Source organism: Vombatus ursinus, unplaced genomic scaffold (genome assembly GCF_900497805.2).
Source record: "Vombatus ursinus unplaced genomic scaffold, bare-nosed wombat genome assembly UNPS02014830.1, whole genome shotgun sequence".
NCBI lineage: Eukaryota > Metazoa > Chordata > Mammalia > Diprotodontia > Vombatidae > Vombatus > Vombatus ursinus.
Window position 1 is genome coordinate 11,640,926 of NW_020954608.1, and position 26,367 is coordinate 11,667,292.

The 26,367-nt window shown below is 35.2% G+C and overlaps 1 protein-coding gene across 4 annotated transcripts in view; it reads left to right on the forward strand.

Moving 5' to 3' along the window:
* SRPK2 (SRSF protein kinase 2) overlaps positions 1 to 26,367 on the forward strand; it is a 231,247-nt gene that overhangs the window by 129,802 nt on the left and 75,078 nt on the right. For all 4 annotated transcript variants that reach the window (XM_027838508.1, XM_027838510.1, XM_027838511.1 and 1 more), the window contains one exon: positions 17,643 to 17,794. In XM_027838508.1, coding sequence (XP_027694309.1) covers positions 17,643 to 17,794 — 152 coding nt within the window. The remainder of the gene's footprint in view (positions 1 to 17,642; positions 17,795 to 26,367) is intronic.

The window sequence follows — 26,367 nt, forward strand, 5'->3', positions numbered from 1 at the left end:
AGCATTTATATAGTACTTTAAAGTTTGCAAATCACTGTACAGATAATGATGACCTCTTTTGGTATCAAAGGAAGTAATTTATTTTTCTGCCAAATAATATAAAATTTTTTTTGTCCTTTTTTTCCCCTGTTGCCATAAAATCTACAGTAGCAGCTGGTGCTGAGAGTCAGAATATCATCTAGTTGCTATGGAAGCATATAGCAAGAGATGCATGTGCTGTTCCTTGATTGTTAAGCTATTGTATTAATTCTTCCATTTTTGATACTTGATATAGATTATTTATATCCCTATAAAATAAAAGTGACTAAAAGATTACATTTAATATATAATATATTTCAATATAGGGAAAAGTAAAGTTTTTTTAAATTCCTATTAAAAATGGAAGTTTTTTTAAAAACCTTATAACTTATAGCATGACAATAAAAATTTCATTTTTAATAATGTTAAAGTTATTTGGGTTTTCTTTGAAAGAGTAAACTGCTATTGTTCTGACATGTCAAATGGTTAGAAATCGTTCTCCTAAAATGTAAAATTATCAGTTTTTATGAGAAAAATTACCTTAATGAATACCTTTACTGTATTGAGATATTTCGGTGGATCTGTGATCTCGGTTTGCACCCTATGTTTCTTGGCCATATTTGACAAAAAGCTTCCATAAAGATAAATGTGCTGGAGTATTTTTTCTAGGTCTTTCTATAATTGGAGATTACTGGTGGTGTACCAAATTGTCCATCTGCTGATCCTCATTCCTACCTCATGCCCAACCCATTTCCTTTTCCAGTCATGCATTTTCTTTACTTCTTGAGCATAAGTCATTGTTGGAAATATCTTTTCCCTGATATGTGTCCATTGTGGGCTTTTCTATTATCTCTTGAGTCAAAAAGAGTATTAATTTAGATGTTGTGTGTTCTGACGTTCATAACCATTATATCCTTGGGAATATTTTAGAATTATTAAAAACGCAGTTTCCCAAGTGTAATTTGTCCCATTCTCTAATTCCTAATTAATTCTGGGGGTAGCTCATTATCTACCTGTGTAGAACCCTAATTTTGTGGTTCTACGGACTGGGTTTGATGAAGTGTAGATTCTAGGAGTGCTGGGACCCCGAAAATCATGACATTGTGTACTAATATACGGTCTTAATGCCATAGCCATTCAGTTTAATGTTATAATCCAGAAAAGAGGCCAGTCTTTTTTTGAATAATCATAGGAAGCTTTGTGATGTTTTGGAGCATGATTCAATCAGTATGGTATCATATATAAATAGGAGCATCTGGAGGAATTCGCCATCTAAAAGGTTTCCTTCCATTTAGATCTTTTATATGACAGTTCATGACAGTGATAGACACTGTTGGGTAGTGTACATCTCCAGGTTTCATGCCTTGCTAAATGATAAAGCCATTGAATAGTTATCTCTTGTTAAAGTTGTTAAGAAACCTTGTATGATCTTATCACATGCGTAAGAGACTCAGTGTTGGAGGAGAGCTTTTAAGATTGTTTTGTTCTATGCTTAAATTTCTTTTTATAAGCGAATAAAAACAAAATGGGAACTTGTCTTCTTAGTACCTTTCCCTCATTTATGTAACTCTATAATTTGGTCTGCTATAGAGAATTATTTCTAAAGCCTGCCTCTTTCTCATATTTCATGTTACCTTTGATACACATACAGATCATTCTCATGAAGTTTTTATGAAGGTAAGAAAGCATGGATATTGTTGATCGTTAGTGATGGTGTGTTGATTACCTTTTTTGGATTTTAATATTGTTTGTGATTTTCCCTGTTCTATTAGTATTTTTCTGAAGTATTTTGCAAAATAGTTAAGCACTTTGAAGATTTGTATTACTTCTCTTATGAGTTTCCTAGATGTGAGGCCTCTTGGTATCATGAATAGATTGCTTGGCTTAGAATCAGGAATACCTAGATTGAAATCTTGCCTTTGACACTTACTGTATACGTGTAATATTTAATTTCTCTGAGCCTCAATTTCCTCATATATATGTGTATATATATGTGTGTATATGTATATATAATGGCTATAATATTGTGTACCCTTTCTTAGAGATTTTTTTTTTTGGCAAGGCAATTGGGGTTAAGTGACTTGCCCAGAGTCACACAGCTTATGTTATATGTCTGAGGCTGAATTTGAACTCAGATCTTCCTTACTCCAGGGCTGGTGTTCTATTCACTTTGCCACATAGCTACCCCAGAGATCTCTTATAAGGATCTAACGAGATAATGTGTTTAAAATGCTTTACATAATTTAAAGCATTCTCTTGGGTAGTGATTTATCGATATTAGTTTAAGTAAGTAATGCCCTTGGATTCCATCTCATTGTTTGACAAAGAAATTAAAGTTTTTAATGGCTAAGGTAGTTTGTGAACTCTTTTGGCTATCTCCTTGTTTTATCTCCTTTATGTCGATTAATGTTTTTCAGGAATTGTGATAATCAACACCAATATCTTTATCTTTTCATAGTAAAATAATATTTCATTGCCAGTCTTAAGCCTTTTAGCAATTGATGGGAATGCACTTTATTTCTAGTCTGTTGGCTTTGATAAAAAAGCATAATGCTGAATATTCTGGAACTTATAGGGTTTTTCTATATTTGTTCTCCTTTAAGTAAATTCCTAGTATTGGAACAGCTGTGGGTAAAAGGGTGTGATCAGTTTAACGACTTTTCTCATAAAATTCCAAATAGTTTTCTAGAATCAGAACTCTTCACAGATCTCCTAGCAATGTAGTGTACCTCTCTCCTCCTGTCCTCTCCCTCTCCCCAGTTCCTCTAATGTTGTATATTTCTATTTAAAAATTATCTTTGCCTTTTTGAAAGATATGAGGTAAAGCCTCATATTTGTAATATGTGTCTATCATTAGTGATTTAAAGAAGCCTTATGATTGTTAATAATTTACGATTTTTATTTTGAAAGCTGATAATATCCTTTGACCATTCATCTTTTGGGGGCATGATGGCTTTTCTTTTCTCTTGTGCTCCTCATGAGCACAGCAAGGCAGCATGACCAAATATGTCTTATGAAATCATGTTTATTGTGGTTTTTTTTTTTGGAGCACCATGAAATTACTCTGCCAATTCTTTTGCCTCTCTCGGGAGAACCTGGGTGTTATCCTTCTATTCAGCTTTTTTCTTTTGACTTTTTGGTGTTATTTATCACAGGAATATTACTATTGATGTGGTATCTTCAGAATGCTGGTACTTTTATGCTCAAACACTCAGGTCTGTAATCTTAGTAATTTCATTATTCCTTCTAACAATGCAGATCCCAACTCATCCATGTCTGTCCTGTGTAACTCTTGTCTAAATCCTACCATAAATATTTTACTTGGCATTTACCCAGTGTGTAGTGCCGTATCTGTGTACATCCTTGCTCATCTTTTACATGTTCCTTTGATCAAGAGTCTTTTACACCTATTCTTCCCCCCCCTCCCCCAGTTTGGGACATGTTTAATTTAAGGCAACCATAAGACATACAGAGGGAAAGGCAAAGGAAGCAATTGGAAAAGGAGTATCTGAAGTTCAGGAGACAGATTAGGCCTAGAGATAAATCGTGGTAAGCATCCACAGAAATGGAATTTTTGAATTTTAGACAGAAGAGAATAAGGAAGATGCCAAGGAAGAGAGGGCTACTAGAGAGTAAAAGAAAGAAGCACCTTTGTAAAGCATCAGGAAGTGGAAGATTGACTGAGATAATAAATATTACAGAGAGTGGTAAGAGAGGAATGAAAACCAAGATAATGTGACCTATCACAGAATAAAAAAGAAAACCAGAGATATAATGAAGAAGAGGAACATCAATTTAAAAAAAAAACCAAAACTTATTTCTATATTAGTCATGTCGTGAACAAAGAATCAGAACAAAAGGGAAAAACCATGAGAAAGAAAAAAAAAGAGAGAGAAAACAATATGCTTTGATCTGCATTTAGACTCCATAGTTCTTCTCTGGATGGTGGATAGCATTGTCCATCATGAGTTTTTTGGAATTGTCTTTGCTTATAGTATTACTGAGAAGAGCTAAGTCTATCATAGTTGATCATCGCACAATGTTGCTGTTACTGTGTAAAATGTTCTCCTGGTTCTGCTCACTTTATTCAGCATCAGTTCATGTAAGTCTTTGCAGGTTTTTCTGTAATCTGTCTTCTCATCATTTCTTTTAGCACAGTAGTATTCCATTACATTCATATACCACATCTTGTTTAGCCATTCCCCAATTGATTTGCATCCCCCCAATTTCCAATTCTTGGTCACCACGAAAAGAGCTGCTCTAAATATTTTGTACATGTGGGTCGTTTTGCTTTTTTATGATGTCTTTGGGATACAGACCTAGGAGTGCTATTGCTGCACCAAAGGATATGCACAGTTTTATAGCCCTTTGGGCGTAGTTCCAAATTGCTCTCCAGAATGGTTGAATCAGTTTACAACTCCACCAACAATGCATTAATGTTCCAATTTTCCCTCATCTTCTCCAACATTTATCATTTTCCTTTTTTTGCCATATTAGCCAATCAGATAGATTGCTAAATCCATCTAAACCTCAGAGTTATTTTAATTTACATTTCTCTAACCAATAGTGATTTAGAGCATTTTTTCATATGACTATAAATAGCTTTAATATACCTATTCTTCTTTAAAATTCCTAATTGGTGGTAACTATATCCAAAATCTCTAGGCTAGTTTTTTTCTTAAATCATACTGAAATCTTCCTTGAGACTTAATTTGGCTCAGAGAACTAAAGACTTTGGCTGCTGATGTAGCATCTTGCTTTTTTGCTTGTCTGGGTCCAAAAATCCAAGGTATGAGGAGCCAGTCTGGCTCTTCTCAAGCTTCTGACTGGCAGACCAGAATGTACAATATAAAGGCAGGGTAGCAATACTCTAACTGAATCAATGCTGTATCCTAGCTAAATAGCTTCCTCCTCTAAAAATTCTTTCCGTGCCCTAAATATCCCTCCCCTACTTTGCCTAAGTAAACCTTCTTTTGCTAATTATAAGATAATCTACCAGTATCTTATTTCATTTCAATCTGGACTCAATCAGGCCTAGCCTACTATAGTTATTCAGAGACTATTTTATTACAAGTCTTATATCAAAACATTTTTATTAAAAAGAGGGGCCTTTGTTTTTGGGGAAAGCTGGTATCACTAAAGGAGTTTTGCTGTTTCCTGGAAGCAATCAGCCTGACTTCTCTCTCCTTCCCCTGTTTGGTTCTAGATCCAACACATTGTCCATTTGTACAGTTTGCCCCATATATATGTACTCTTGGACAATCTCTTTTGGTTGTTCATCCAATCACAAATCCTAATTTTATCAATAAACATTCTTTATCTATTATCTTTCTTTTGTATATGGTCAGGTCAAACTCAGGAGTGGTTATGGATTTCTTCCTGTAGGCCCTACAGTGTTTCAGGTTTTGATGTAAGCAGTACTCTGTCACTATAAATAGAAGCATGTGGAGGACCTCATCATCCATAAAGGTTTCCTCATGAACTTTGACTCTGCCTTGGATCTCCTCTATCACAGTGGCAAAGTATTTTTGTCTGATTTATATTAAACCCTGTTTAATTCCTCACCTAGTGTTTATTATCAAAGGATCGTTTTTTATTTTCTTTAGTATTAAAGGATTTTGAAGAAGGTTATCTTTGTTAAATCTTTGAAGGAATCTTGAATGATTTTGACATATGGATAAATGACTTCTTGTTGGAAGAAGGCAGTTACTTAACCTCTGTGTACCTCAGTTTCCTCACCTGCAAAATGAAGATAATAATAGCAACTATCTCCCAGGGTTTTTGTGAGAATAAAATAATATTTGTGAAGTACTTTGTAAACTGTAATATGCTGTACGAATGCTGTTATTAATAATACTATCATTTATGAAAAACTTCAAGTTCTTTACTAATACTGTCATTGTGAATGTCCCATATGCATGCATGTATAAACGAGTTGCAAAAATTTCATATAGATGGAAAAGTAGGCATATGTGTCTTTTTTTGGCTGTTAATAAGATTGAAGGTTTTTTTCTTTCTTTTTTTTTCCCTCCCTCATATACCTTATAAATCAATCCATCAGTGTCTTCCCAATTGTGTTGCCTATGTTGTGAGTCTTTTCTAAATATCCTTGTTCAAATCTTGTGACCTTTTCCATCTTTGTTGTTTTTGGTACCACTTCTACATCTACATTATAGTATGGATGGGAGCTCTGCTGACATTGATGGTGAAAAACAATTGTTATAAAAATCTTTACACATATTTTCCCTTTTTCTTCTATTTGCCGACCTTTTATTTTCATCTTCAAATGTCCTCAGGATGATTAAGTTTAGTTGTATCTCTTTCAAAGTTTTCTTTATACTGGTTTTGTATTCCGTTGCTTCCATGTGCTATTATTGTGATACTCTTAATAAAAATTTAAAACTGAAATGATGACTGTGTTGCCTTTGGCCTCCATCTCTCTCTCTTTCTCGTAAATAAGTAATTTTTTAAAAAATGAAATCTCTTTTGAGGTGCTTTTGCTTTCCTTGTTATGACTATTGATTTACCTGTTTTAAAATTCTGTATAAAATAATTCTGATTTTAGGTACTATCTTTGCTCTCCATATCCCATTTTTCATGATCAGTTACTTGTATAAATAGCTAAGGATTGTGTTATTTCAATTTCAGTACATATATATTTTTTCCTATAGGATTATAGACTCATGGATTTATATCTGTAAAGTAACTTAGAGGCCATCTAGTCCAACCACTTTATTTTAAACATCAGGAAACTGAGGCATAGAGAAGTGAAGTAACTTGTCCAAGGTCACACAGCGGATAAGTGTCTGATAAATGTTTTGAACCCAGGTCTCCAAGTCTAATTCCCTAAACACTATGCCATTTTTCTAAATTTTCTAAATTTTTAATATATTACTGGTGATCTTACTGTAGACAGTTTATTTATATGTAATTCCTACATTATTGAGGCTTTTTCTGTCTAAATGTCAACTTCCTTTTTTGTGTATGTATGTGATATCATTTAGTGCTTTCCATGTCCAATGTCCAACATATACAAATTCTTTTTTTCAAAGGAAAAATTAATGATATAATTTGATGAGGACTTTGTCCTCTTCCATTCCTTCTTCCTGAACCATACTTTTTACTTTTTGCCCCCTATGCATTTGAGTCACTGAGTATTAATTTATCTATTGAATTTAATTTGCAGGGATTTATTGCATTCCTCACATAATTTTTCTACCTTTTCTTTCTCTGCAGTCCGATATTAGTACATAAGCTGTAATTGTTTCATGATGCCTTTTTTTGCCTAAGCTTTTTGTGAGCTCTGCAATACAAGATTACCAAATGTCTCATGAAAAGTGTATCTTGCTTCCTTCAGTCATGGGATAAAAATTAACTCTTCCAACTCTTTCCTTTGCCTCTTTAGGGGCTACCTGTGTGGCATCTTTCCATTTAGGTGCAACTTTCTTCTAGTATAGTTTATAGTGATAGTACTAGATTGTGACTCTTTCAATTATGTCAACTCAGAAAAGAGCACATTTTGATCATCAGCAACCAATTTAACATTTATACATTGGCTAAATTTTTAACACCCTCTGTCCCCCTTTGTTTGATATTCTGCCACTGTCACTTCAGAAGCAGATGAGGGCTGCATAAGACTAAGAGGCATTTTGTATTTGATTGTAATTCTTGTTTTTTACAGCCAAATAATTCATAACCAAGTAGACAATCTACTAATGATGACTCTTTTACTTAGCAATGATTGGTTCTCAAAACAGACTTGTTTCATTGTCAACATCTAATGAGATTGTGGAGCACTGTGTGAAATAAATAGAAAGGAGCTGGAGTCCCACTATCCCTAGATTTGAATCTTGTTAGACTGGTGTTTTAATCCTACTTCTAATACTATTTAAAAAGGAAGAGGAGCAAGAACTATGTGACTTTTAGTTCCTTGTCTTCCTTTCTCCTCTACTTGTCACTATATGTGAATAGAAGAGAGGTCTAAAAAAGGATTGAGGATCATTTAAAAAATTTCTTTGATTTTTGTTGTATACAAATAATTCCTCACAAAGTTGCTGTCAGTAGAATTAATATTTCTTCTAGACTGCCAAGATCTTTTGGCATGGTAAAATCACCCTGACATTGCTGTCTTCTGCATAGTCTGGGAGATCCAAGGTTTGCTTGCATACCATGATGAAGGATGAAGGATCCTTGTGTAGGACTTTGGTAAATTATATGTACCTAATTTAATTTTTAAATGTTTATCCCTTCAAATGGAAGAGAAATATATTTAATATCTATATTTTGGAACTAAAATATTGACATTAAGGAAAGTGACACAGTATGAAAAATTCTGAATATAAAACTTGTATGGTGATGGTAACTTTTTTTCATTTTAAAAAAAATTGTGGAAAAAGTAGCTTTATTCTATTCTTTCCCTCATTAGTAAAAAACCCATTTTGAAATTGTATGTATATTTTCTGCATTCTACATAATTATTCATCCATTCCCACTGATAATTATAATAACTAATTTAGCACTTCAATGTATAGAATTTATTTTGCATGATTTCATTCAATTCTTACAATAATCCAAGAGAATTATTGTATTGTTTGTATTACACTTGTTTTACCTAAATGGAAGCCTAGTGTCAGAGATTGAAAAACTTCTAAAATTATACAATTAGTAGGCCATAAATAAGGGACACATCTGAGATATATTGTCCAGTATTTTTTCTACTATCTCAGGCCACTTCACTGACTATGAAAAAGCTGTCCATGACTAGAACTTATGGTTTACATGCATATGGCTTTGTTGTAGCTGTGGAAAAATACTTTTTTATGTTCAATCTCTCATTAGAAAGTTCTTATTAAAAAGTACTTAGTTTCAAATGATCCTTGAATAGGAGGTGGAAAATCCCAAGAATACTAAGACTATATTTTACTCTGAGCTAATTGTGTCTACCATCTGACTGTTAAGGGGAAACTCACCAATGGGGGTTCATGAACTTTAATTTTAAGAGTGTTGACCCACAGACTGGGCCCTTAGTCTTAAGAGTAATAGCTATCCTCTGGGGAAGTTGCTTGGAGTTGAGAGGGACCCAAGGAGTGGTACAGTTGAATTTATTCAATAGATATTTAAGCTTGTTATTTAAAACATTCCTAAATGCATCTTCTTTCATTGGGGAAGTAGTGGTCTAGGGGTGTGGACTGTTATGTGTGCTCTTAGATATAATTGATGTGTTACTTGGTTTTGCTTAATTGTTTTTGAAGGAGAATTCACTAATGTTCAGGGAAGTGGCATATCTAGAACTATCTCTGATGTGAAAGAAAAAGACTGCAATAAAACTTTAAAAATGGAAAAAAGGCTACCTACAGTACCGCTCTTGATATAACCGATATTCACAGAATTTAATTTTTCGAATTGGAATTCTGAATTTAGAATCTTAGAGACTATCTTATCTAACCTTCTCATCTTACAATAAGAAAAGAGACCCAAAGAGGTCATGTGACTTGTGCAGGATCACATAAGTAATTTATTTTCAAACTTACTATCTTTTTTGATGAATCTAGATGTTCACATTTTGACTTTATTTAAAAGGTATCTTAAAACTATCTCTGAGGCTTTATAAAAATCCTATAATCTATTTTGTTGATTTTGCTGTCAGATTTTTTAAAAATAGCACTCTTTTTTTAAAATAGCACTCTTGACATCTTATAATGACTGTAGTCTAGAAAAAAATATTTTGTGTATGATAAGCTAAATTGGGAAGAAATATTTAACTTTTAGCATGCTTCTGATCAAACATTTCCTAAGTAGACTCTTCCCTCATTTTCTTATTGGTCAGGGGTGCCTTTCTTTTCTGCCTTTTGAATCCATACCCTCCTTTCAGAAAAATAGTATAACTGCTGCAGTTCCTATTCTGAACCCCACATCTTTATTTTTGGAGTTCCATCTTTAGGGTATAAAGAGCTGGGTAGGTTTTTTGAGTTAAAAAAAGAATAATTCTTTTTGCATTATTACTATAAAAATCAGAATGCTATTTGAGTTATGATACCAAATTCTGTTGGAATCTTTAGTTATAACTTGAAAGTGATTTATTACCGTTCAAGAGTCATTTGCATAAAGACAATGATTAAAAACATGGGAGATGACAAGGTAACTGAGAGGGTAGTATAGAGAGAGATGAGGGCCCACTACATAACATACAGATAGATAGAAAGCTAGAGGAGAGTAATGTCATACAAGGAGGTACAATGACAGAAAAGGATGAATTGTGAGGATAGGTCATTGGATTTAGTAATTAGAAGATCTTTGGTAGCTCTGAGAGAGCCATTCCAGTCCATTATTTCAGAAGGAAATAAGATTGGAAGCATTGTGAGAAACAAGTGAAAGATGAGGAAGTGGGAGTAACAAATATAGACAGTACTTCATAGGATTTGGCTGTAAAAAGAAAGCTAATGATGAGACTGTTAATTTCAGGGAATGGCTAAAGGTTGTTGTTGTTGTTTTTTAATTGTGGGAAACTTGAATATGTTTGTTTTCAGAAGGGAACGAGCCTAGTAGATGAAAATAAAAGAGAAGTTAAAAGAACAGTAGTCTCAGAGATGGGATTAAGAAGGAAACAAGTAGAATGGTGTCTTTGAAAAGAGGTGGGGCAGCGAGGTGGCGCAGTGGCTTCAGTGGCCCTGAAGTCAGGAGGACCTGCATTCAAATCCAGCCTCAGACCAAACACTTGACACTAGCTGTGTGACCCTGGGCAAGTCACTTAACCCCAATTGCCTAAAAAAAAAAAAAAAGAAAGAAAGAAAGAAAGAAAAGAGAAGGACCATTTTGTAAGAAGGAAAGAATGGGGGAATGACTGATGGATTTGGTGGTAAAAAATGGAGAATAGAGAACTCAAAATGAACTTTTTTTTTCCAGTAAAGTTGGAAATGAGGTCCTCTACTGAGAGAGAAAGGGTGATGTGGATGGACTGAAGAGAGAAGAGATTTGAAACAGCTGTTACCCAGAATGTGATAGGGTGAGAATAAAAATATTGCTGCATGGTAGTAAGGACCTAGTTGACTTTAGGTAACATAGTATTTAGGACAGCTAGGTGTGTGGCAGGAGATAGAGCACTGGGCTTGGAATCAGGAAGAGTCATTTTTTAAAAAATTTATTTATTTATTTTTAGTTTTCACCATTCACTTCCACAAGATTTTGAGTTCCAAATTTTCTCCCCATCTCATCCCTCCCTCCACCCCAAAATGGCATGCATTTTTTATACCCCTAATCTGCCCTCCCTTCTATCTCTCCCCCCTTCTCTTATCCCTTTCCCCTTCAGTTTTCCTATAGGGCAGGATAGATTTCTATACCCCATTTCCTATATATTTTATTTCCCAGTTGCATGTGAAAACAATTTTTTTTAAACTTTTGTTTTTAAAATTTTGGGTTCCAAATTTTCTCCCTTCCTCCCTCCCCACCTCCCCTCATTGAGAAGGGAAGCAACTCGATACAGGTTATACATGTGTAGTCATGCAAAACACTTCCATGGTAGTCCTGTTGTGAAAAACTAAGTGTATTTCCCTTCATCCTATCCTACCCCCCATTTAGTCTATTCTCTCTTTTGACCCTGTCCCTCCTCAGAAGTGTTTGCTTCTGATTACCCCCCCTCCAATCTGCCCTCCCCTCTATCATCCTCTTGTCCCCTTCCCCCCTATTTTCTGTAGGGTAAGATAGATTTCCATTCCCAGTTGAGTGTGTATGTTATTCTTTCCTTGAGCCAAATCTGATGAGAATAAGATTCACTCATTCCCTCTCACCTTCCCCCATTTCCCCTCCACTGTAAAAGCCTTTTCTTTCTGTTTTGTGTGAGATAATTTATCCCATTCTACCTCTCTTTTTCTCCTTCTCCCAGAATAATCCTCTCTCACCCCTTAATTTTATTCTCCAGATATCACCCCTTCATCTTCAACTCACCTCGTGCCCTCTATCTATCTATCTATCTATCTATCTATCTATCTATCTATCTATCTATCTATCTATCTATCTATCTATCTATCTATCTAATCTATCTGTCTATCTATGTATCTATCTGTCTATCTATGTATCTATCTATCTATCTATCCACATACATACATATAATTTTTCCCCTCCAACTACTCTAATACTGACAAAGGGCTCATGTGTTACAAATATCATCTTTCCTTGCAGAATATAAGCAGTTCAACCTTAATAAGTCTCTTATGATTTCTCTTTCCTGTTTACATCTTCATGTTTCTCTTTAGTCTTGTATCTGAAAGTCAAATTTTCTGTTCAGCTCTGGTCTTTTCATCAAGAATGCTTGAAAGTCCTCTATTTCATTGAATTTCCATTTTTCCCCTGAAGGATTATGCTCCGTTTTGCTGGGTAGGTGATTCTTGGTTGTAATCCTATCTCCTTTGCCTTCCGGAATATCATACTCCTTGCCCTCCAGTCCCTTAATGTGGAAGCTGCTAAATCTTGTGTTATCCTGATTGTGTTCCCACAATACTTGAATTGTTTCTTTCTGTCTGCCTGCAATATTTTCTCTTTGACCTGGGAACTCTGGAATTTGGCTGCAATATTCCTAGGAGTTTTCCTTTGGGGATCTCTTTCAGGAGGTGAGCGGTGGATTCTTTCAATTTCTATTTTGCCCTCTGGTTCTAAAATATCAAGGCAGTTTTCCTTGATAATTTCTTGAAAGATAATGTCTAGGCTCTTTTTTTGATCATGGCTTTCAGATAGTCCAGTAGTTTTTAAATTCTCTCTCCTGGATCTATTTTCCAGGTCAGTTGTTTTTCCAATGAGATATTTCACATTGTTTTCTATTTTTTCATTCTTTTGAATTTGTTTTACAGTGTCTTGATTTCTCATAAAATCACTAGCTTCCTATTGCCCCATTCTGATTTTTAAGGAAATATTTCCTATTGCATTTGACCAATTTTGCTTTTTAAGGCATTCTTCTCCTCATTTGCTTTTTGGACCTTTTTTGCCTTTTGGGTTAGGCTATTTTTTAAGGTATTATTTTCCTCAGTATTTTTTTGGGTCTCCTTTAAAAGCTGTTGACTTGTTTTTCATGATTTTCTTGCATCACTCTCAGTTTTTCCTCTCCTTCTCTTACTTGCTTCTCAAAATCCTTTTGAGCTCTTCCATGGCCTGGGACCAATTCATATTTTTCTTGGAGGCTTTGGATGTAGGAGCTTTGACTGTGTTGTCTTCTTCTGGTTGTATGTTTTGATCTTCTTTGTTACCAAAGAAAGATTCTATGGTCTGATTCTTTTTGCGCTCCTTACTCATGATCCCAGCCAGTTACTTGAGTTTTAAACTCTTTGTTAAGGTAGGGGTCTGCTTCCAGTGTGGAGAATATACTGTTCCAGACTTCGGGGATTTTGTGCAACTGTTTTTAGAGATACTTCTAGGGACCTGAAAATTTTCAGTTCTTTCAAGGTGCTATGATCAAGGATGAGGTATTTACTCCTTTCCTGGCCCGTGCTCAGGTCTGTGAGTGACCACAGGCACTCTTTTCTGTCTTGGAACTGTGAGGAGGATTTCCTCTCTACATCCACTATAAGCTCCACCACACCAGCACTTCTCCTTGCCCCAGGACCATCACCCAGAACTGTAACCCAGATCGAAGCACAGGCAAAGCAAGAGAATCCTGCCTCAGTGCCAGCAAAGAGATCCCTCCAATCCCCCTCTGATCAGCCACTCGATTCCCCCTCAGTCTGTGGGTCAGAAGCTCTGGAGGCAACCGCCGCTCTAGGGCTGAGCTTGGGGAATGGGGCTGGAACCCCATGCTTCTCTATGTCACCACAGACACGGACTTTTCCTACTGACCTTCTAAGTTGTCTTTGGTGTTCATGGGTTGAGAAGTCTGGAATCTGCCATAGCTGCCCAAGATTCAGTCCTCTGAGGCCTGCTCCAGGTTCACTGCGGCCTGCGCTGCCATGCTGAGCTGGGCTACTCTCCCTGCCCGGCCCAATATACCTTTTTGATCAACTGTCCAGGTTGTCTTGGGCTGGAAATTTGTTTCGCTCTGTCTTTTTGTGGGTTCTACTGCTTTAGAATTTGTTTAGAGCCATTTTTACAGGTATTTGGAGGAGTTTGGGGGAGAGCTCAAATCAGTCACTGCTTTTACTCTGCCATCTTGGCTCCACCCCCCAAGAGTCATCTTTATGAGTTCAAATCTGGCCTCAGACATTTCCTAGCTATGTGATCCTGGGAAAGTCATTTAACTGTTTTCCTTAGTTCCTCATGTGTAAAATGAGCTAGGCAAACCATTTTGTTGTAGTCTAGGGGTCTTGGGCACCCTGAAAGGCAAGGGCAAAGGGTGTGGGTCTGCCTGAAAAGAATTTGACCACTCAAGCCTTTTTTCAGCCCAAGTAATGAGTTTATTAAAACATTGGTTGGGGTGGGCAAGATTTCTAGTGAGTCTGCTCATTTGATTGGGACTAGGCTGATGTTTTTATAGGGGAAAGATTGTGGAAAGATTTGGAGGGATCAAGGAATGGCTAATAGCCTGGGGTGGTCCAGAGGTAAGTGAGAAAGGGAGTCTGGATGGGATTAAGGAGTGGGAAGTAGCCTGGGGTGGTCCAGAGGTAACAGAATGGGCTGGGTCAAACAGAAAATTGAGGGCTGGGCTGGAGCCACAATGAAAGGACAGTTGAAAGGATTATTGAGTATCTAGATGGGGATGTGTGGGAAAGTTCAGGAGCTGGGTTATGTTTTGGGGGTTCAAGTTCCATACCCCGTCAATTTCACTATCTTTGTCAATAAAACTCCCAATGGGGTCATGAAAAGTCAGACATGACTGAACAGCAAAAAAAATGTAATATTCCACTAGTTCCAGTCACCACAGTTGTTGTATACATTCTTGTAGCAGTATTTAGCAACATATGGGAATGAAGAAGGCAGAAGATAAGAATAAGTTAAAGTTAGAGTTTGGGAAAGTTTGACTAGAGATAGGAGAGAGGCCAAGGGAAATAATGGTAGAGGGCATTGTATATTTGAACTATATAGAGCCAACTATATACTGGGAAGGGAAGAAAGGGGATAATGAACTAGGAAAGCTGGTATAGGGATAGAGGGCTTGGAGGTGTAAGTCAGGTAGGTTAAATAAGGAATAAGCCAGAGAAAGACATGGAAGTAGAGAGGGATTGTGATCAGAGGGAACAATATCATAATTCTGGAGCATGGCAGTTATGGGTGATGGTGACCATCCTCATGTGCTGATGAAGTCAAATAAAGGTGTAAACCATGGGAGTTGATATTGATGAACTGGGAGGCCAGGGTATTTGAGGAGCTATAAGTGTATGTATTGAAGTCGTGAAGTCATGAGGGTTGGGCTCAAGAGGAATAGTGAACCAGATATTGAACTCCTTGGAATTTCCAGAATAAAGAATGACCTAGTGGTAGTGACTGATAAAATTAATGGTCTGGAAAGAGTGATGTAACCTGATGAGCTGAATCTTAAAGGAAGGGAATTTGCTGAGTGTTTGCAGCTGAGATTCCCTTCTGAAAATGAGGCAGTGAGGACCAAGGAGTATGTTTTTTTTTTTCTCCCTTCTTGGCTCTGTATTAGACAGAATAGCTAGCATGAAAGAAGATAGTGGAGACGGTGACCAGGCATGTAGTATTTTCTGGGGGAAGCCAGTTTTTCATGAGTTTAAAATGGTGTGTTAATGAAAGAGATGTAACTAAACTGAAGGGCAACATGCTAATTATAGAAAGAGATTACCAAGGCCCAGTGAAAGAAGGGATTAGCATAAAGACTGGGGAGGTGTAGGCTGGAGTTGTGGATAAGGATGTGAGCAGGGAATTATTAAAGCAGAAAGGTTGTTTTTTTTTTTTTTTTTTTTTTTTTTCCTTTTCTGACTTAACCTATAACTCTGAATTGTATAAATTGGGAGACAGGGAAAGGTAATTTGCTAACTATGGTTAAGTCTTAGGGGCAGCTAGGTGGCACAGTAGATAGAGCTTTGGCCTTGGAATCAGGAGGACCTGAGTTCAAATCCAGCCTCAGATACATGATACTTACTAATTGTGTGCCTCACCAAAAAAAATAAAAGAAAGAAAAAAAAAAAGAAATACAAGGCCATTCTTTGATCTCATCTGTATAACCCACCATTCATTTCCCCTATCTCTTGTCTTTTCTAAAGTTCTAACATTCAGTTGAAAGACGAGATAAAAGTCTAGCTCTACATCCAAGTCCTTTTGTTTCTTACCCAGAATTCCATAGTTCCTCAAGATATTTCTCACTTTAATTATGGCAGTTTCATTCCCACATGATATGAGTAGAATTGGATAGAGATAAACAGTTTGGTTATTGCAGCAGACTGTATCACATTCTAGATATACACTATAGAAAGATAAGAGTGTTTCTGGGGCAGCTAGGTGGCACAGTGGATAGAGCACCGGCCCTGAAGTCAGGAGTACCTGAGTTCAAATCTGGCCTCAGATGAAACGCTTGACACTTTCTAGCTGTGTGACCCTTAACCCCAATTGCTTTAAAAAAAGTCACTTAATCCCAATTGCTTTAAAAAAAAAAAAGAATGTTTCTGATTGACTGTGTCAGTTCTGCACATGGCTCCCTCCATACTTATTCAAATAAACCCTTATAAAGCGCCTGTTTGTCAGGTACTGTGCTAGACTAGAATATAAAAACAAAAACAGAACATGAAACAAGTTTACATTCTCTTTAATATGTCCCAGAATCTATATATGCCCTACCCTTTAAATATGAAAGTAGAAGTGACTATTGCATTCTAAGTGTATTAAAAGACTAATTCTGGGATACAACTTCTTTTCAACCTGTCTCCTTTCTGATGTCGATTATAACTGGTACATTCCTGATTACCAGCCTGCTGGTTTTAATTCTGGTTCTCTTCTGTGTTGTCTCATCTACATTAATTTCCCCAATTGCCTTTCTCTGGCTTTATTCCTTTAATGTTTCTTGACTGTACAAATCTGCCCCCTTTTTCCTCTATCCCTGACCCCAGTGTGTGTATAATTCCTAGCCACTTTTGAAATGCACCTGGGCCCTGGACCTTTAACTTTAATTTGGACAGATTCCCTCTCAGCAAGAGAGGAGGGAAACAGAAGAGAATAAGCATTTATGTATCCCCTACTTTGTACCAGACTGTACTAAGTGCTTTACAAATAATTATCTCATTTGGTCCTCACAACAACTGTGCATGGTAGGTCCTATTATTATCCTCATTTTACAGTTGAGGAAACCGAGGCAAACAGGCTAAGTGACTTGACACAGCTAGTAAGTGTTTCAGGCTACATTTGAGCTCACTTCTTCCTGATTCCTTGCTTAGTGATCTATCTACTATATCACATAACTTCCTCAGAGAATTCCTTACCATCCTAAAGAGTCAGTCCCTTCAGTAAGAGTCAAGTGTTTTTGTACCCTTTGGTGCTGTACTAGTTTTTCTTAAATTTTATGACTCTGTTAGCTTATCAGGATCTTGACTTTTCAGTAAAAAAAAAATTACTACAAAACCACATGATTTACAACAAAACTGTTACAAGTGACATCTCATAATTCTCAGGTAGGGCTTAAAAATTTTTTTTTTGCTGTTGATCAACTTCCAGGTATGTACATGAGTAAATAACATACCTATTGTTCCTATTTTCAGGCCGGAGCCGCAACAAAAAGCTCCCTCTGTACCTCCTCCACCACCACCACCTCCGCCACCACCTCTACCAGAACCAGCACCACCAGAACCAGAAGAGGAAATTCTGGGATCTGATGATGAAGAGCAAGAAGACCCTGCAGATTACTGCAAAGGTTAACTCAAATATGAAATGCTAAATTTTACAATATTTGTTGTCTAAAATTGTTTTCCTATATTTCATTAAAGGAGAAGTTTGATGGGGGGTTGGGGTATGTGTTCTGTAGTAAATGTCTTTGGCATTTTAAAATTAGGTTTCCTGTTTTAGCATCAGTTTAAATTCTAAGAATATATCTTATTTTTGGTAGAATTACTTTTTTATAGTGCTTTACTCTATGATCAGTTTTACATAACTTTAAAAAATTATTTCTAGAAATGACATAATCAGTAAGGCGAATATACATTTGACTTACTTAAATTTCTGAACCATTTTTACATTATCTTTCTTTACTCCTGTTATCTCTTCATTTTTCTATTCTTGATCAATCTAATCAAGCTAAAACTTAAAGAAAGAGGTTTCCTTTGAACGTTAGAGCAAAGCAGAGATAGTATTTATGTGTTTCTATGTGCATGCACATCCTGCTTGTTTTTAAAAGGATTTGGCATGACACACAAAGTGAAAAGTTATATAAACAACAAGAAAGAGAAAAACAAGAAACCCTATAATAATAGGAGCACAGCAAGTAACCGTTACCCAACACTTGAAATGAGCTAATTACTATGGTTGAGCATTGAATTTGCCTCATTGTTTCCTGATAGCTAAGGAACAAGGGGAAACATTTTGTATTTTAAAATTTGCTTTCTCCCTCCAAAATGTATAAATTTGTAGAGAAAAGTTTTTTTTTCTTGGAAATAAAGTCATGGAGAGTTTTTTCACATATTTCCTTGAATAAGGAATTTGATGATAATATAAGAGCGTATCTTCAACTACAGTTTTCCAGAAAATACAGAAACTCTAAAGAGCTTTTCTTGTATTAACCTTCTTGCTATGAAGGCTAAGAGTATAATATTAATTCTGAAATCAGTGAAAGCATTTCTGTACAGGACCAAGATTAAATTGTCCAGATAGGTTGTTTAATGACGTAATTTAATATGAGAGAGAATTTGGAGAATTTATAAGAATGGATAGTTAACTTGATAGGTATGTCCTGTAATTCAAATCACAGTTGTTTTAAGGAAGCTTTTAATATGTATTGGATTGGAACTAGTTCATAATTGACTTTTCTAACTTTTGGCTCAAGTTCTGATTGTCTGTCCTATTCGTTCATTATTCCAGGTCCAGGCTATTCTTATCTAGTGAGGATACTTTCTGAGTAAATGGTAGATTTGTTAATATTTTCTCCACATTTACTAGATGGTCAATTAAATCAGTTAACATTTAACTTTCCTCTTCTCCACCAAGTAAAAAGATAAACACAAAATAAATGCAATCCTTCTATTGCCCCAAGATTAGAATCCATCCTAGTGCACAGGTTACCCACATATGGAACACACTCATTTATTTAATTCACCAAACATTTATTAAGTATCTGTTGTGGGCTAGGCATTAACAATATAGAATAGGTATGACACAGATCTAACTCTTAAGGAATTTACAGGCTGAAATGGGTGGGGGAAAATATGTATACAGTTACCCTGATATTTAAGGTTAGTGTAAAGGGAAAGTCCATGCAAAACGCTATGAGAAATTAGAAGAAATGGCAATCAGTTTCTTTTGGAATTGTTGATTAATTTTTTTTTTCTCAGTTTAATGAAGGTGCTATCTAAATTATGACTTAATGGATGGGAAGGACTGCTGCACTACCCTGCCCCCCCAATGGAGTCCATTTCAGGAATAGAGGGCAGTATGTTTAAACACATGGAGACTGAAGATGGCAAAATAAAAATGTAGGAAGGAGAGTAGTTGAGTTTGGCTTGACTACTTGGTGTCTGCTTTGACTTGACAACTAATATGAAGGGTGGAATGCAGAAGACATAGGCTGGAAGGAAGATTGTCAGGAGAGTTTTACAGTAATCTAAGTTAGAAAATGAAAGAGCTTGAACTAGACTGGTTACCATAGGAATGAAAAGGAGAGTTTGAACGGGAAAGGCATTATAAAAGTAGACTTGACAAAGATTAGCAGCTGATTGGATGTATAGAGTGAGGAAGATGGATATTAGGAAAGCAAAAACACATATCTCATTTACATGGCATTGAAAAGGATACCACTCATGTAGCAGTATAGAGTGAGTGTTCTTATATTTACCTGATGGATTCTTTTTCTATTTTAGATTTAGAGGTGACATGATTTAATGAGGGTCATCTCATCTAATCTTCTCATTTTGAGCAATAAAGATTATTGTATTTAATAAGAAGCTTAAAAACTAATTGGAGACTAAATAAATTTAACCTAAAGAATTGGTGAGTCAAAGAATAATTCATAGGCAAATGAGAAAACTAAGCACCAGTTTTTACTATTTCTTTGCCTCAAAAGTAGTAAACATCAGAGATGGAATTTGAAACCAAGATGTCTTGCACTCCTTCCTCCATTCTGCCTCTTGCGCAGCTCTCAGCTACATTTTTTGCTTACTTATACTGAAATTTTTTTCACCTATCTCTGCAAGCATAATCAATCAGTAAGTGTTTATTAAGTGTCTTCTTTGTGTTAGACACAGTGATGAATGCTAGGAATACAAAGACAAAAGTAAAACAATCCTTACCCTCAAAGGATTTATATCCAGCAAGACATGTCCAACATACATAATGTCTATACAAAATAGATAAAGGCAGATTTCGGGAGGAATTGCACTACATCTGGAAGGGTCAGGCTTATTGTCACATAGGAAATGGCAATGGAACTGAATTTTGAAAGGAACTAAGTATTCAGAGAGGCAGAGTTGAAGAGAGAGTACATATAGACATAGTCTGTGGAGTGTAACATATGAAGAACAGAAAGAAGGCCAGTATGGTTAGATTGTAGAGTGCTTGAATAGTTGGAGTAATCTATAATTGGGCCAGAAAGGTAAGTTGGGGTCAGGATATAATGATGTTTAAATAAATGCCACAATAATTACTACTTGAACTGAGAGATTATAGGGAACTGGGGTTTATTGAGAAGACTAATGATATGGTCAGACTCCCTTAAGAGAAAGCATTTTGGTATCTATGTGGAAGATGGATTGGTTCAGAAGAGATTGGAGACAGGGGGGTGAACTTGGAGACTATTGAAGTATAGACAGGAGGTGATGAATCCTTAATTAGTAGTAGCTATATGAATGGAGAGAGGGGAGTGTGTACAGAAAATATTGTGAAGGAGGTAGAAATGGCAAGATTTGAAAACTAATTGAAAGTTGGTAAGCAACAGTGAAGAGTTGAGTATAACCTGAAAGGCTGGAGCACAATCTGTTATGCTTCAATTGAATTTTAAAAAAACATTGATAACAATTATTTTTTCAGAAAAGTTAATAGCAAAAATAGACTTGATTAAAGAGACAAATAGGGAAACTACATTATATACTATAAGATACAAACGGGGCAAGTGGGTGGTGCAGTGGATATAGCACCAGCCTTGAAGTCAGGAGGACCTGAGTTCAAATCCAACCTCAGACCAAACTTACTAGCTGTGTGACCCTGGGCAAGTCATTTAACCCCAAAACAAACAAACAAAAACAAACCAAAAAAAGATACCAAAAACAATGAATGTCCTTTCTTAACTTGTATGCACCAAATGACATTGCATCTAAAAATGTAAAGAAAAAAAATAAACTAGTTACAAGGGGGCACAGAGAGGAAAACATTGTATAGTATAGTATAACATTGAGGGATGTCAGCGTACCCCTATCAGAGCTAAACAATCTAACTAAAATTAAACAAGAAGGAAGTTAAGGACCTAAATAAAATTTTAGAAAGGTTAGATAGGATAAATACTTGGTGATTATTGAATAGGAGTAGAAAGTAGTATACATATTTCTTAGTTGTGCATAGCACCTTACATTAAAAACCTCTCAAATGCAGAAAAGCAGAAATATTAAATGCATGCTGTACCGACTAAGTTATAATAAAAATTGTATTCAGTAAAAGGCTTAAAGGATTAAAAACTAGTTGACTAAGTAACTTCATCCTAAAGAATTGGTGAGTCAAAGAACAATTCATAGAAATAAAAGGAAAAGATTATCATTGAAGATAATAACAGCACTGGAAGAGTAAGTCACAATTTTTAGGATGTACTCATACAGTCTTTAGGGAAAAAATTCTATCTTTAAACACTTTCTCCTGCAAAAGAGAGAAAGAGGACATCAACAGATTGGGTGTGCAGTCGAAAAAAAAAAGCAAATTAGAAAACCCACAAATTTTAAAAACACAGAAATAGAATTTCTGAAAATCAAGAAAAAATTTAGCAAAATGAAAGCCAAAAAAATTTTAATTAATAAAATTAGTATCTTTTTAAAACTTCGCTAAAATAAGTACACTGATAATTTGATGAAGGAACTGAAATTATTCTCATAAAAAATGAGAGTTCACAATAAAGGAAATTATTAGAAACATTTTCCTAACTGCATGTTAGTAAAAACAGACAGCGTAAATGAAATGGATGAATGTTTACAAAAATACAAAACATTCAGATTTATAGAACAAGAAGTAGAGGATTTTACCCACTAGGAAAAAGAAATTGAATAAGCCATAAATGAGCTCCCAAAGGAAAAGCAAAACAAAACAGTGGACCAGATGGTTTTCCAAGCAGAGTCTTAAACATTCAAAGAACAGTTAATTCCAGCATTACAAAAACTATTTGAAAAAATAGGAAAAGAATGAGTCCTACCAAATGTATTATGTGATACAAAATAGTCTTGATACCTAAACCACAGACTCCAAACAGAGAAGGAAAACCATAGACCAATGTTCTTAATGACACAAAAAAATTTAAATAAAATCTTAGGAAAGAGTCTCCAGCTCCATATAAAAAAGATCATACACTTTGACTAGATTGGATTTATGCAGAGCTACAAGGTTGGTTCAGTATTAGGAAAACCATAAACACAATTACCTATATTAATAAGAACAACAGAAACCATGATTAAATCAATAAATACAGGAAAAAAAGTTTTGAAAAAATACTACAGCCATTTCTTTAAAAAAAAAACTAGAAAATATAGGAATAAACTGATCCTTTTTTAATATGGCAAGTAGTGTATCTAAAACCAAAAGCCAGCCTTACATATGTAATGGAGATAAAACTGGAGGCCTTTAAGATGATGGGTAAAGCAAGTACCAGTACTATGTGAAATAGTTTGGGCAGTGTTGGCTATAGCAATAAGACCAGGAAAAAGAAATTGAAGGAATAAACATAGGCAAGGAAGAAAAGAATACATATACATACACACGTTATATACGTGTATATATATATTTTTCTTTTTTGCAGATGTTATCCTGGTTTACTTAGAAAACCCTAGACAATCAGCTAAAAAATTAATTGAAACTAACATCAGCAAAATTGTAGTATATATTATAAATCTACATAAAGCATCACCATTTCTGTATATTACCAACAAAATCCAGTGGAAGAATATAGAAATCCCATTAACAATAACTACAAAATATATAAAATACTTGGCAGAGTCTACCTACCAAGACATACAGAGCAACTATATAACTACAACTGCAAGACACTCTGTGGAAATAAAGTCAGAATTAAAATAATTGGAGTAAAATCAGTTGCTTATGTATGGGTGGAGCTGAACCAGTATAATAAAAATGACAATACTACCTAAAATAATTAAGTATTCAATGCATACAAAATGACCAAACTACCAAAGAATTACTTTGTAGAGCTTGAAAAAATGAATAAAAGGTCAAGAATCTCAAGGGAAATACTGAAAAAGAAAACAACAGTCAAAAAGAAGTGGGTCTAGAAGTACCATATCCCAGATTATACTAGAAGTCAATAATTATCAAAATTATGTTACTTAAATAGAGAGGTTAATGAGTAGAACAGATTAAATCTACAACATAAAAAAGCAAATGAGTCTAATAGCTTAGTGGTTGGTAAACTCAGTGACTCCATCTACTGGAGTAAGAACTCACTATTTGACAAAAATTGATGGGAAAACTGGAAAGCAATCTCACAGAAATTAGGTTTATTAAACTCCTCTCAGCCAGATACAAAGATTAGCTCCAAGTAGATACAAGACTTGGATATAAAGGCATATTACAAACAAATTAGAAGAGCAAAGAAGAAATTGCCTTTCAAATCTATGGATAGGAGTAAATTTTATGACCAAACAAGGGATGAGACTTCAGAGTATAAAATAAATAATTTTTTATTTCACAAATTTAAAAGAATTTTGCACAAACAAATTCAATAAAGGTAAGACTAGAGGGAAAACTTTTAACTGGAAGAAAAATCTTTGCAGTAAGTTTTTCTGATAAAAGTCTCCAAAATGGTCTTCCGTATTGATAAAGGTCTTCCAGTACGTACAGTATGTACAAGGAATTGATTCAGTTGTATAAGAATAAGTGATTTCTTACTTCAATGGTCAAAGTATATGAACATGCAATTCTCAAAGAAAGAAATCCAGTGCTTCAACAGATATGTGAAAATGTTCCAAATTACTAACAATTTAAAAATGCAAATTAATGCATCTTTTAATTTCCATCTTGCACCAATCAGATTGGCAAAGAGAATAAAAAAAGAAAATGACAAATGTTGGTGGAGGTTAGGAAAACAGGCACATTTATACCTAGCTGTGAATTGCTCTAACCATTTTGTTTGTTTTTTTGTTTTTTTGGTTAGGCAATGGAGTTAAGCGACTTGCCCAGGGACACACAGCTAGTAAGTGTTATGTGTCTGAGGCCGGATTTGAACTCAGGTCCTCCTTAATCCAGGGCCATTACTCTATCCACTGCACAACCTAGCTGCCCCTGCTCTAACCATTTTAGAAAGCAGTTTGAAGCTATATTCAAAAAGTCACTAACCTATTCATAGCCTTTGACACAGCAATACTTCTATTAGGGCTATGCCTTAAAGATATCAAAGAAAGGAAAAGATCTTATTGTTTTTTTTTAATTATTCTGAACTTGAGAAATAAAACAAACATTTCCATAACAAAGTAAAATAGAAAAAAAGAGGATTGCAACTAAAACTGCAGATCTATTATGTACAACTTGCTATTCCTTTTAAATATACAACAAAGTTATCATGTAACTTTATTTTCCCCCTCCCTGCGTGCGTCCCCCTCCCAAGGCTACCACTAGACACAAATGTGTGTGTATGAGTGTATGTATGTATGAATGTCACTTTTTTCTCTGAATGCAGATAGCCTCTTCCTTCATAGAAACTTTGTAGTTAATTTGGGTATTTGTATTAGTCTGAATGACTAGGTCACTTACAGTTTTTTTTTTGTTTTTTTTTTTTTCCTGCGAGACAGTGGGGTTAAGTGACTTGCCCAGGGTCATACAGCTAGTGAGTGTTATGTGTCTGCACAGTTGTTCTTAAAACAATATTGCTTTACTGTATACAGTGTTGTCTTGGTTCTGCTCATTTTGCTCTCATTATTTTGTATATGTCTTTCCATGTTTTCCTAAAATCATCAAGCTCATCATTTCTTACAGTGGAGTAGTATTTCATCATGAACATATATGACAACATATGTGACAGCTATTCACCAGTTGATGGGCATCCCCACAATTTCCAGTTCTTTGCCACTACAGAGAGAGCTGCTATAAATATTTTATTACATATAGGTTCTTTTCCTGTTTTCATAATCATCTTTGGAAATAGACATAATAGTGGTAATATTGAGTCAAAGGGTGTAGGACAGTTTAATAACTCTTTCGGCATAATTCCAGATCATTCCCATAATGTGGTTGGATCAGCTCACAGATCCACCAACAATGAATTATGGTCTCAGTTTTTCCACTTCTCCAACATTTGTTGTTTTCCCCTTTTGTCTTTTTAGCCAATTTGATAGGTATAGAATGATAACTCAAGGCCTTTTAAATTTACATTTCTCTAACCAGTAATGTTTTAGATCATTTTTTCATATGTCTGTAAATTGTTTTGATTTCTTCATCGGAAAGCTGCCTGTTCACATCCTTTGACCATTCATCAATTGGGGAATGATTCATATTCCTATAGATTTTTCTTCTTTTTTTTTTCTTTTAGAATCAAACACCAGAACTCAAATACAAACTATAGAAAAGAAAAAAAAAGTTATAAACTTAAATATTGAAACTTAAATACAAAGTAAGAAAAGAGAAAAAAGCGTGTCATGTGCACAGCAGAGCACAGAATATTCAAAATATGTAATGATGAATTTTCATTTCAAGAAAGTCTGTATGAAAAATACTACATGCTGTGTTGAAAGCTGTCCATTTTTCTTTGCTTCCTTGTAAGTTTTTGTTTTCTTTTTCTCCCCTTCCACCCCTTCCCCAGAAGGCTACAATTCAGTATAGATATATTTATATATCGATACAGGTATTTACATACACATACATATAGTTTCCATAACAAATTCTACTCCTGATCATTGTTTTTATGTTTGTGCATATCTCTTATTTCCTATCTTTCCTGACTCTTCTATTTTACTTCTACCTGCTACCTTGCCCTCCTATTTCTTAGCCTACCCTCTCTCCAAGGGTTCCTCCCCTGTCCTTCCATTCCCATAAATCTAAACACCTTTCTACAACCCCCATAACCTATTCCCTCACCTT